The sequence below is a fragment of the Salmo trutta genome, chromosome 16 (assembly GCF_901001165.1).
Source record: "Salmo trutta chromosome 16, fSalTru1.1, whole genome shotgun sequence".
Lineage (NCBI taxonomy): Eukaryota > Metazoa > Chordata > Actinopteri > Salmoniformes > Salmonidae > Salmo > Salmo trutta.
The window spans coordinates 22,408,744-22,421,929 of record NC_042972.1 but is presented as its reverse complement, the minus strand read 5'-3'; the positions used below and the strand labels follow the sequence as shown (position 1 = coordinate 22,421,929).

The 13,186-nt window shown below is 42.1% G+C and overlaps 1 protein-coding gene across 3 annotated transcripts in view; it reads right to left on the bottom strand.

Annotated features, from left to right (window-relative positions):
• Window positions 1-1,862: 1,862 nt before the first annotated feature.
• The window catches only part of LOC115150321 (metabotropic glutamate receptor 2), a 64,371-nt gene continuing 53,047 nt past the window's right edge, over window positions 1,863-13,186 (bottom strand). For all 3 annotated transcript variants that reach the window (XM_029693483.1, XM_029693482.1, XM_029693485.1), the window contains 8 exons: window positions 12,753-13,143; window positions 11,646-11,764; window positions 11,248-11,412; window positions 8,994-9,107; window positions 8,433-8,864; window positions 7,910-8,149; window positions 2,925-3,120; window positions 1,863-2,460 (listed from right to left, as the gene is read on the bottom strand). In XM_029693483.1, the coding sequence (XP_029549343.1) occupies window positions 2,375-2,460; window positions 2,925-3,120; window positions 7,910-8,149; window positions 8,433-8,864; window positions 8,994-9,107; window positions 11,248-11,412; window positions 11,646-11,764; window positions 12,753-13,143 (1,743 nt within the window). In that variant the 3' untranslated portion in view covers window positions 1,863-2,374. The remainder of the gene's footprint in view (window positions 2,461-2,924; window positions 3,121-7,909; window positions 8,150-8,432; window positions 8,865-8,993; window positions 9,108-11,247; window positions 11,413-11,645; window positions 11,765-12,752; window positions 13,144-13,186) is intronic.

Sequence of the window (13,186 nt, the reverse complement as noted above, 5' to 3'; positions counted from 1 at the left end):
GGAGAACCAAGGGATGCGTGTTGTCCTGGACGTCACACACGGACTCACATGCAATAACATTTTTACTTCGCACAACCTGGGACAGGAGCTCCTCAACAGGAAGCTGACGATGATTTGAACAGTATGAAAAAACAAGCCAGAGCTCCCACCTTAGCTGTTGAATACACAGAACAAGCCTATCAATTCCTCTAAGTTTGTGTTCACAGCTGACACGTCCCTAGTGTCCTACGTGCCAAAGAAAGGCAAAAATGTGGTACTCGTGAGTACACTGCATAAGAATGGGAGAATCTGTGGGCAGGAACATCAAAAAACAGAAATCATAATGGATTACAATGCCACAACAGGAGGAGTGGACAATTTAAACAAGCTGGTGACTAGCTACAGCTGCAAAAGAAGAACCCTACACTGGCCCACTTGTGATATTCTTCAACATTTTGGACATTTCGGCTCTTTCTCGAGGAGCTGAGCAAGGCATTGGTAAGACCTCAAATCCAGAAGAGGCGACATATCCCAAGAACCCCAGCAGCCATCGTGAGGAGGATTCAGGAGGAGGATGCTGGTTCCCTATCCACCCGACCCACAGAACCAACAACTCCAATACCTGAAGTAAGTGTGAGTGTTGTTGTTGTATGTGTGTGTGTCTGACTCTCCTACCTTGGCCTGCTGTAACTATATATATGAGTGAGTGAGATGTTAGTAAAGTTCCTGAACTAAGTGTTTTCATAATTCTAGATTGCAACCGGTAGCAACAAGAAGAAGCGCTACGATGTGTGTGGACCCAAGAAGGACAGGAAGACACAGCACACATGCATCAAGTGCAAGAAATACATTTGCAGCACACACACTCAGTAAAACTCATGTGGTGTGTAGACCAGCCTTAATTTGTGTTCAATGGGGCTCATTTATCATTTCCATAAAATACTGTATGTAAAATTTGTCCTTCAGTTCAAAGCAATAAACATCAATAAGGATGAAAGCCTTGTTTAATTTATATTTGTTCAAGATAAACATGATTTATTCCACCCGTGTCTTGATTAGAATTGATTTTTGTTTAAAAAATCACATTTTATAAAAACAAATACGAATAGTGATTTTATTGATAAATGTAATCTAGCAGAGGTAAATGGCAAATATTAACCATGTAGGCTGTCTTTATTGCTTGTAATTGATATGTCAACTAAGTATTAAGTATTTTTACATAAATCCATCAGACTCCCGAACATTGGGTGAATAACAAAAACATGAACACCATACGGGTTAAGGAAAGGAGAATACATTTCAGGTGATTAAGACAAGCTAGCTGCTCTTCTACAGTTCATTGCTGCTGTCTCAGAAACCACTGTGAGAGAGAATATGTAGGCGTGTAGATGTTACATCCAATAGTCATTTCAAACAGATTGGGTGTAATGTTTCTCTAGGTCCCCGGGCTGGGATGATGTTCACTGGTGTCTGAGATGGTTAGCTAATAACACTGATTTAGTCCATTGCTAGTTGTAAATTAAGCAGTCCCCAAAGCAGGAAGGACCTGAGCTTGCCAGTCCCTGGCAAAAATGAGGTTGAGAAACACTAGTGTAGACTGCTTCTTCCCGGAACGCTTGATGTATGTACAAAACCCATCGGCAATGATTGCTTTAATCCCTCCTGTCGAGCTACCATCAAAACTGCCTAGAGACTTCTGTGAACAAAATACACAATAGCATTTTATGTTTTAATAATTAAAAAATAACACCATTTATTTACATAAATTACAAGAAAGCACAAACTGGTTCACCAAAGTCTACATTAAAACATTGTCCTTTATACTGATAGTAGGCTAGTTTTTAATCATCACTTTCACTATGGTTCATATCATTCAAATGTGGTTTAAAAACAAGTGGCCAAATTAATTCAATAAGTGTTATGTATTAATAATATTCTAGTCAAAGAGAAAAATAATATTTTGATATCGCATTCACAGCACTGTAAGGACAAGATAAGAACAACCTTTTGTTATGACACCATGATCGCTTCACATGAACCACCTCATTCATAAGACTGATTCTCTGTACTGACAGCAAGGCATACAGCAGTGCATTCAACAACGAGTCTATCTTGAAACCAAGTAAAATCAATCACGTACTGTTAAATCTATACAAAAATGCTTTACAGTCCTACATTACATAACACTCCTAAGTATAGTCACATAATTTATCTTTCACAGTTAGGTGCATCCTGGCCTTCCCTCTGTCCGAATAGACAGACTCTACTGGTCTCTACTGTAAATGGGACTTAGATATGACAGCAGCCTTGTTGTATGAGAGGGGATGAATTTGGATGGAATTGTGGTTTGTGTTGTTCTCAGGACAGAGGAATGATACAAGCAGCTCAACCTTCTTCACAAAGAGGACGTAGTGGAGTCCACTACCTCACGACCGTTACAGACTGTTGTTACCGCTGTTGGCACACTGGTAGAGGCTGATGCTGGAAAAGAACGAGAATAGAGGGTAACATATTTTCAATAAAATACCAAATTAACAGACTAATTATAAAGTGTAGGTATGACTTAGTTTTTCACATTGATTAAAGCAAAAAAATACTGAACCAAGGGATCTGTTTTTGTGAGAAGTTTGTGGTGTTCTACTTTTCCATAGGCCTATAGTATGGCAAACACAACATACTCGTCACACACTGTTTACAACAGGTATAAATGATGCAGCGAAATGCTTACTTGCAAGCTCCCTCAACAGTGCAGTACAAATATCAATATAATCTGAATATAATGAAATCATAAATAGCAGTAGATGTGCAGTATGTTTCAGTTGATGGCTCACCAAAAATGACTGAAACTTTTAGCTGATTGTACGATTTATATGTGATGACAAAAATAAATGTTAATGGTTGTTTAGAAAAAGCTAAAACCCATTTAGTAGTGATAGAGACGTTACCTTTCCAGGAGCTAGAGCTGGGGGCAGACGCCGATGCTGATTTGACTGTGGCCCCAAAACGGTTGGCAGCCACTCTCAGCGTTGTCACGTTCTTCTGGGGCTGGAATAGGATGATGTGGACCTTAGGAGCAAAGAGACAGCCCAGCACCACCGACCCACTCAGACTGACAGAGATGCACATGGTGGTTGTCTGAACCTGCACGGGGTAGATTGAGAGAGAGGAGGTTGGGTTAGAGTGAACGGGACTCACTGGACATTTTGAGGCAGCCCAGCCAGCACCACAGAGCCACTCGGACTGACAGGACTAGTACTAGATTAAATCAATAGCCTTGAGTTTAAGAGAGAAGCGAGAGAAAGGGAAGGAGAAAGCAGGAGAGAGCGAGGAAAACTAGAAAAAGCATGTTATTTCCTACTAACTTTGCTGATAAATATTTTTTGAGAGAGAAAATGTACTTGATACGATTGGGATGTGTTGTTGTCTCACCTAGTTATCTTAAGATGAATTCACTAATTTCAAGTTACTCTGGATAAGAGCGTCTGCTAAATAACTAAAATGTAATGTAAATATTGCTGGAAGCACTGGCTGAAATAATGAATGTCCATCTGGGAGACTCCAGGTTCATCACAATTGAATGAACAAGGCAGCTTGTTTTTCATGTGAGAATATCTCTGCAATGTTTTATCTAAACCATATTTAAATTGCAGGAAGACCAGCCCAACTGCTGGTATTTTTAATGGCACACAAACAGAGATCAAAGCATCAAGGTTTCTATTGCAGAGCCAAAATTGTTTCTAACACAGCTCCAACATGAACACTAATCATCTATATTCAATATGTACACATTATTAGACTGTTCATTCGTTCAGTCTGTCACTCCTTTCACACGCCTTTCTCAGATGTTTCTATTTCAACTTAGGTATTGCTAGTGTTGACATTTATTTTTCTCAAAGGTTTTTTGCTATTAGATGGATAAAGCACCATTGAGATGATAAGGAGATGTCCTGGGGAAGCTCATAATGCATGGCCAATGTGATTCTACCCCTTACTCTCTCCCCCTTCTCTCTGTCTGTACACCCAGAGCCCAGTGGCACACCAACAGAAACCGGACAGGCATTAGACTAGACTAGATTCAGCCTTGGGTCACAGTTATAATACACCTTGGACTAAACTGTTCTGTCCGTTTTATACACATTGTCTCTCTTTATCTTGCTTACATGGCAACAAAGACTTCATAGGCCTGATGCAAGATGGTGAAAGCCCTATGTGGGCCTTAAAGCTATACTTCATGCCCAAACCTATGTGGACAACCCTTCAAATGAGTGGATTCGGCTATTTCATCCACACCCGTTTCTGACAGGTGTATAAAATCGAGCACACTGCCATGCAATCTCCTTAACGAAACAATGGCAGTAGAATGGCCCACAGGGAAGATCTCAGTGACTTTCAAAGTGGCACCGTCATAGAATGCCAGCTTTCCAACAAGTCAGTTCGTTAAATTTCTGCCCTGCTAGAGCTGCCCCAGTCAACTGTAAGTGCTGTTATTGTGAAGTGGAAACGTCTAGGAGCAACAACGGCTCAGACGTGAAGTGGTAGGCCACACAAGCTCACAGAACATGACTGCCGAGTGCTGAAGCGCGTAGCACGTAAAAATTGCCTGTCCTCGGTTGCATCAGTCATTGCCGAGTTCCAAACTGCCTTTGGAAGCAACGTCAGCACAAGAACTGTTCGTTGGGAGCTTCATGAAATGGGTTTCCATGGCCGAGCAGCTGCACACAAGCCTAAGATCACCATACACAATGCCAAGCATCAGCTGGTGTGGTGTAAAGCTCGCCGCCATTGGACTCTTTTGTGATAGAGTGAATCACACTTTACCATCTGGCAGTCCGACAGACGAATCTGAGTTTGGCGGATGCCAGAAAAACGCTATCTGCCCGAATGCCTAGTGCCAACTGTAAAGTTTGAGGGAGGAGGAATAATGGTTTGGGGCTGTTTTGCATGGTTTGGGCTAGGCCCCTTAGTTCCAGTGAAGGGAAATCTTAATGGTACAACATACAATGACATCAGTGCCCGACCTCACTAATGCTGTTGTGGCTGAATGGAAGCAAGTTCCCTGCAGCAATGTTCCAACATCTAGTGGAAAGCCTTCCCTGAAGAGTGGAGGCTGTTATAGCAGCAAATGGGGGACCAACTACACATTAATGCCCATGATTTTGGAATGAGATGTTGGACAAGCAGGTGTGCACATACTTTTGGCCATGTAGTGTATATTTGTATACAGATATATATATACAGTACAGTAAATCATCTATCCTGTTAGGCTACGATGTGGTGTCATATAGGGCTCATCATCTGGGTGTTTATTTGTTTAACAGTAAAAAAGAAATGTGGATGCTAAGCCTGTCTGTTGATGACTATCAATAATCTTAGACAATCTAAGCATTAGGCCCTGAGAAGCCCAGCTCCCATCCCTTCATCCCTCTATTCCCTCCTTCGAACTGATCTAAGCTGAGAACAGGAAACAAAGCTGCGGCAGTATTAGATTAGTCTTCCTATCTTAATGCCATTTTAGTAGAGGGATGCTGAGAACAAGAGTCTTCCTATGAAAGACAGTGCAGTTTGAAGATAAAACTGCTTCTCCAATAGAAATCTCAGATCACGCTTGTTTGCGATGATGAGATGGCGGCGTTGGCAAGCTAAGCTCATGCATAGAAACAAATCATCGGTCTAACAGTCGTCTCACGCCGAACTGTGCATGTGCAGGCCTTCATCCCCCTTGGCGTTTTTCCTATTTTGTTGCATTACAACCTGTAATTTAAATAGATTTGGATTTGGATTTCATGTAATGGACATACACAAAATAGTCAAAATTGGTGAAGTGAAATGAAAAAAATAACTCAGTATATATACACCTGTTCTGAAAGGGGCACCACCAAGCAAGCGGCACCATGAAGACCAAGGAGCTCTCCAAACAGGTCAGGGACAATGTTGTAGAGAAGTACAGATCAATGTTGAGTTATAAAAAAATATCCAAAACTGTGAACATCACATGAAGCATGATGAAATCCATTATTTAAAAATGAAAAGAATATGGCACCACAACAAACCTGCCAAGAGAGGGCCGCTCACCAAAACTCATGGACCAGGCAAGGAAGGCATTAATCAGAGAGGCAACAAAGAGACCAAAGATAACCCTGAAGGAGCTGCAAAGCTCCACAGCGGAGATTGGAGCATCTGTCCATAGGACCACTTTAAGCCATACACTCCATACAGCTGGGCTTTACGGAAGAGTGGCCAGAAAAAAAGCCATTGCTTAAAGAAAGAATTAAGCAAACATGTGGGAGACTCCCCTAAGCATGTGGGAGACTCCCCAAACATATGGAAGAAGGTACTCTGGTCAGATAAGACTAAAATTGAGCTTTTTGGCCATCAAGGAAAACTCTATGTCTGGCGCAAACCCAACATCTCTCATCACCCCGAGAACACCATCCCCACAGTGAAGCATGGTGCTGGCAGTATCATGCTGTGGGGATGTTTTTCATATGCAGGGACTTGGAAACTGGTCAGAATTGAAGGAATGATGGATGGCGCTAAATACAGGGGAATTATTGAGGGAAACCTGTTTCAATCTTCCAGAAATTTGAGAATGGGATGGAGGTTCACCTTCCAGCAGGACAATGACCCTAAGCATACTGATAAAGCAACACTTGAGTTATTTAAGGGGAAACATTTAAATGTCTTGGAATGGCCTAGTCAAAGCCCAGACCTAAATCCAATTGAGAATCTGTTGTATGACTTAAAGATTGCTGTACACCAGCGGAACCCATCCAACTTGAAGGAGCTGGAGCAGTTTTGCCTTGAAGAATGGGCAAAAATCTCAGTGGCTAGATGTGCCAAGCTTATAGAGACATACCCCAAGAGACTTGCAGCTGTAATTGCTGCAAAAGGTTGCTCTACAAAGTATTGACTTTGGGGGTGGGGGGGTGAATAGTTATGCACGCTCAAGTTTTCAGTTTTTTTGTCTTATTTCTTGTTTGTCTCACAAAAAAAATTATTTAGCATCTTCCAAGTGGTAGGCGTGTTGTGTAAATCAAATGATACAAACCCCACAAAAATATATTTTAATTCCAGGTTGTAAGACAACAAAATAGGAAAAATGCCAAGGGGGTTGATTACTTTCTCAAGCCACTGCAGAAGAGGGACGCTGGGAACAAGTCTTCCTATCTAAATGCCTTATTAGAAAAGGGACATTGGGAACAAGAGTCTTCCTATCAAAATGCCCTGGTTCAATCTCCTGTACATTTCACTGTCGACATTATAAGAGAGAAAAACATAATTACTTTTCACATCGTAATATAAGGTATTGCAATGGCAATACTGCAGTTTTAGATTAGATACAGAAAATAATTTGGAGAATGTCTTTGTCTTCTCAGTAACAGTCGATGTGACTATACTATATGTGCCTATTAAAACTGGGGTTTAATGCCCACATAATCAAGACTGGGTATCTCTATCTCCAGTGTCTTTGTTCTTGTCTTTAAAGCATCTCTACGACACATGAAAATAAATACAGTCCTTTGATGAGACACAGAGGAAGGTGATGATCAAAAGGAATGTATGTATGTCACCTAGATCCTTTGGTATGCTATGACACATTCAAGGACTTATAGATTTTTTTAAAATAATGATCTGGGAAAAAAGACACCCACTGTCATTCATATCGTACTGACCCTAGTGTTGATAAGCACAATTAACTCATGCTAGTCCATTTCATTACAATATATTGGAGTTGGGGTTGCATAAATTACGGTAACTTTCCTAAAATTCCTAAGTTGTCTAAAAATCCTGTTTAGAAGATTCTTGAACTCTGGAGGGAATAAGCAGGAAATCCGAAAACCTCCAACCAGGATTTCTGGAAAACCTGGACCTTTTGGAAAAGTTACCAGCATTTTTACAACCCTAATTGGAGTCTATTATTCCCACTCACCCTGTAGTCGCTGGCCGTTACATAGAAGATGGGCTGGAAGGCCAGCCAGATGATACAGGTGGTGTACATGGTGAACCCAATGAACTTGGCCTCGTTGAAGTTCTCGGGGCACTTCCTGGTCTTGAAGGCATAGACCGTGCAGAGGACGATGAGGATGCAGTTGTAGGCCAGAGCAGCCAGCATGCTGGAGTCCTTGCTGTTGCACTTTAGGGTGACTATATCCCTCCTCTCAGGGCTCACCTCCATATAATTAAATAGAATAGAATAGTATTAGCTATATTGAGTAGTGAACAGTATATTAATATAGAATAGTACTATGCTCTTGTGACAGGCGTCACTGTCATTGTGCTTGCTTAACAGTATAGCTTCCGTCCCTGTCCCTCACTGAGATCCTCTGCCTTGCAAACACACATGACCGCCCGCTTGACAACGCCTTATTACTCTATAGAAAAGCAAATGATTTGACAGCATGAGTGGAAACATTTCAGGCTGGGGGTTAGGAATCCAACTCTGTTACACCCACCTCCTTCCTGACGCCAGGCATCTCCACCAGGAGCCAGACCAAGGCCACCAGGAGCTGACAGGAGATCAGCCCGCCACAGATAGCCACCTGGGAGGCCGGGCTGATGAACCGTGGCCGTGTGGCCCCGTCCTTCACCCCGCTGAAGATCCGCGCAATGCGGTTGGTCTTGGTGAGGAGCGCCGAGTAGCACACGGCAAAGGAGGTACCCAGGCCGAGTCGACGTAGGGTACACACAGCCGTGGAGGGCTTGGCGATGTAGATGAAGGTCATGCTGTAGCACATCAGAACCCCCAGCAGGAGGATGTAGGACAGCTCCCGCCCACTGGCTTTGACCACTGGGGTGTCGTTGTGTTTGAAGAATAGGCCCACCACGGAGAGGGTACACAACATGCCCAGGCAGGAGATGGTGACCGGCCCAATAGCCCAGGCATCCTAAATCAAATCAAGGTTTATTTAAAGTGTTATTTCACATGTATACGTTGCAAAACACTTTACAGAAATTTTTTAAAAAAGGGAAGAAAATAGCAGCAAAAGGAGGGAGAGGGAAGACAGTGACAGTACCTCCCAGCGGATGTACTCCTCTGGCAGGTCGAAACAGCCTGTCAGGTTGGCCTGGGGCCACTGTCCAAAGCTACAGTCCGCACAGGTGAACTCATCCAGCAGGTACTGGTAGGGCTGGCAGGGGGAAAGGAAGTGTATAGTCCCAAATATATGTTTTGTAGATGTTCAGTAGTTGTTAAACTAACTATCGACAATATTTGATGAGCGCCTTAGGAACATCTACATTTAAAAAAGTCTAATAAATCAATTTAATATACACCATCACAATAAATCTATTATTTATTAGTCATTATGATATGAAGTAAATGTATTTCTGAAGAACAGACAGAATATGAGTTGGCCTACTGTATGTTAACTGGCTATGTTCCATGCCATAGTCTGTTTGCTTGTTCATTTAGCAGACAAGATATGCTTAGAAGTCCGGTGCCATTACTTAGTTTTATCTGATTTTATAGTAAGAAGAATATCATTGAACTTAGCTGAATTAAATAGAAAGGAGCGAGTGAGCATATGAAGTGGCTAAATTGAGCATAAAAGTGATCATTTGAAACAGGTCCTATATGCTACATTTAGAGTCATTTGTCAACTTTAGTTGTGAATGATACAATCCTTAGAATGTCATATATGGGCTGCATGGTGCGACTATAGGTTATTGATGATTTTAGAAAGTGACATAAAAAAGCTTGCGCTTTGTTCCTTGCCACAGGCTGCACAGCTGTTCTCTCATCAAGTGATCATATTTTCACCCATCAGACTATTCTCAATTTAATCTTGTCTTCACTAATATGTAAAATTAGTTTAGATTTAGAATGGCCCATTATCAAATGGGCAGGAACAGGGGCAGGGGCCTCCATTCACACTCAAATAGCGAATGGAGGCCGCACGCTTTCCTGACAATCTGTTTTGTAGGCTACTTCGGTTTCATAATGGAGATGTGCTTAATATGAACAACTGATATGAACAACTGAAAAATATAAGACTTATTTCCCTCCATGCATCAGCCACTGTTTGAGGAGCATGCCCTTGATGACCGACAGGTGATATTCCGCCCAAACTCTGTATGCCACGGGCTCTCAAACCTTGTTCCTGCAGCTACCCAGTAATTAATTCTGCTCAGGAACATCAATAGTAACATGTTTTCGCAACTAAACATATTTCACTAAACTGTTGACAGTCTGTCTGCATGCTCAATAAAGGAATAAAGGAGAGAGAGGAGATGGAAACACATGGTGGAGAGATATTCTGTATAACTGAAGGTATCGTGTCACTCAATATGTTCTCCCCCAGGCTCATGGATAGAAATGTTGGAGCGTAGCATAAGATAACCAGTCCATCCAGTATGCATAATAATATAGTCCACACTCAAAGGCTAGACCAATTATGTACCAAAGACATCTTAAATCAGTTTTGTTTTAGGTTTTTCTGCCATGTGTAAAATGCAGTTGGCTATGTATGGTATAATGGCACAATCATCATTTTTATTCCACTTTTTTTGTTGGCTTAGGCTCATAAGCCTATTCATATCAATAAGTTCTAATATGTGTTTTGAATTAATCATCACCTTAGAAAGCGCTGTCCATTTAGTTGTGTTAGGCTTTGAAACAACATCACAACAACCATGTTTTACACTGTTTCAACCTGCTGTTGAACTTCTTTCTTCAAAATGATCATCACATTAAAAGTACTATAGGCCGACTGTTCTGATGTGTTTGATGTGATTTTCAAAGGCATTTGCATTGATGTCAGAGTGGTTAGAGGGACAATAGAGCCCTGAGTACCAGTCCATTAGGACCTAATGAAGGGGCAATAGAGCCCTGAGTACCAGGCCATTAGGACCTGATGGAGAGACAATAGAGCCCTGAGTACCAGGCCATTAGGATCTGATGGAGGGACAATAGAGCCCTGAGTACCAGGCCATTAGGACCTGATGATAGTTAGCAAGTTGGGTACTACCAAAGCATGTCCAGAGTACATAAAAGGATATTACCGTGACTCAATGGTCACACTTAATTTTACTGCAGTCATGACTCATCACTGCCAGTGTGGCGGTAACATGGTCACTGCAACAGCCCTATCCTAACCCTAAACTTAAACCTGAAAAAAATAAGGTAGTGTATTTTCAACTGGCAGAAATGAATGGTGTCGGGTGGAACACACCCTCAAAGTGAGATGCTGACTGACAGAAGATAAACTATACAATGACAGAATAGTGTAATCTCTTACACTCTTCTCTCCTTGCTTGTGGATGTATTACCTGGCAGGGGATGCAGATCCAGCAGCACACGTCTCCAGGCTGCATGCTCTTCACCTCGTTCTTCCTACAGGGGTCGCTGCACTGGGAGGTGGGGGGCCCCTCGCCCGGGCCCCTCCATGGCACCTGGCTGGTGTTTAAGATGAGGCCCTGGGCCCAGTAGCCCACCTTTAGAGAACAGGAGTGGAGAGGAGAGATACTTGGTTAAAACAGAAATGTGTCTTCTGCCTTTTTCCCAATCACGAGCGCACACACACACACACACACACACACACACACACACACACACACACACACACACACACACACACACACACACACACACACACACACACACACACACACGGTGAGAGGCACATGGTCAGCCGCAGTACAGCACCCCTGGATGGAGAGCTACATACCTTCCTGTACACGTATTTATCCTCCTCTTTGTGGTAGTGGAAGATGTTGTAGCGGCCCAGACTGTCTCCGTAAGCGTCGAAACGCACCATGTTCTCCGTGTCCGCAGGTCTGAAGGGAGCTGAGGGAAACAGAAGAGCGGATAATATTCAGCCAATCTTGTCTTGGACAATGGAAATAGATTTCAGAAATGCTTCTATATTGTTATTATGATTATTATTGTTATAGGGTGTGATGCCTTCTTCAGGGTTTCAGATGAGGAAACAGAAATATATAAATTATGACATTTAAGAGGAAAGAAAACCCCTCCTCTTTAGTTAGATATTGAGTTTTAATATGTAGTAAAACATTTTTCTCACATACTTAGATGTTATGTAAAAGTTTCCTTCATCGAAGATATTATGTAAATGTTTCCTTCATCGAATCCGTTTTCTTTTTAATGAATTCCTTTAATGCAAACATCCATTCATGAGGCATGTTCTCAAAATACTGCAGGTGGCTTGCTAAGCATCTTACTCAGTCTCTATTTGTTACTGATGATCCCATAGATGTTAATTCATGTTTTATCACTGCAAATTGAATCTTCACCAAACCTTTCTCAACTCCACAGGGACACAACATCAACTGAAAAACCAATCTCATGCTCAATCCAGATTAGAATTTGTTTCAAATTGCTCCAATTTGCCAATATTCATGATTAAATAAAAAAATGTAATACTCAATTAAATTTAGACATCATTCTAGGAGAAGCTCAGGGTAATAATAGGATTACTCTGTGATTCTGAGCTGCTTGCAGAGCGCTTACATTCTGTGTGTTATTATATTGAAATAAGAAAAGTAAGATAAACATTATGAGTGGCAAAGATAGTTTCATTCTATAGTATATCTAAACTTGTGTGGTGAATGAAGTATAGGCTAACATTGTGATATAGACAGTAATCAAGTCACCTGACCTTATATGGCTGTTAAGGCCATAGAAATTGAATTACATTACCCACAGAATTGGGTGCACTCAATATGGCCACCGGTCCACCCATTATGGAATATTTACAAGAATGGTGTTGGCCCCTTCTGGTAATGCTATTTCTATTGTTGACCTCTTCACTCACCATCAAACTTGGCCTTGAGGATGAAGTCTCTATAGAACCTCTTCCCGGTGCCTGGTTTCATGGCATCACATATCTTGGTGGCATTGGGTAGGCACACCGCCTGCCTCATATTATGCAGGGCATGAGCCATGGCATACACCGCGTTGACTACAAACATGATCTTGGACTCCTGCTCAAACTTGCCGTCCCGCAGACTGTGTTCGCTACAACCAGGCTCCGTGAGACTACAGTCGAAGCGGTGCTCCCAGAATTCTCTGAACCAGGGGTTCCGTGTGTTAGTGTAGGGGTTCAGCTTGGTGAAGTAGTCTGCAAACTCCCGGATGGGGTAAGAGGCCAGCTCGATGGTGAAGGCCCCCTCTGCTGCCGTCTCGCTTCCCCTCACCACGCTCTCCTGAAAATCATTCACATTTTATAATTAATTGGAATGAAAACAT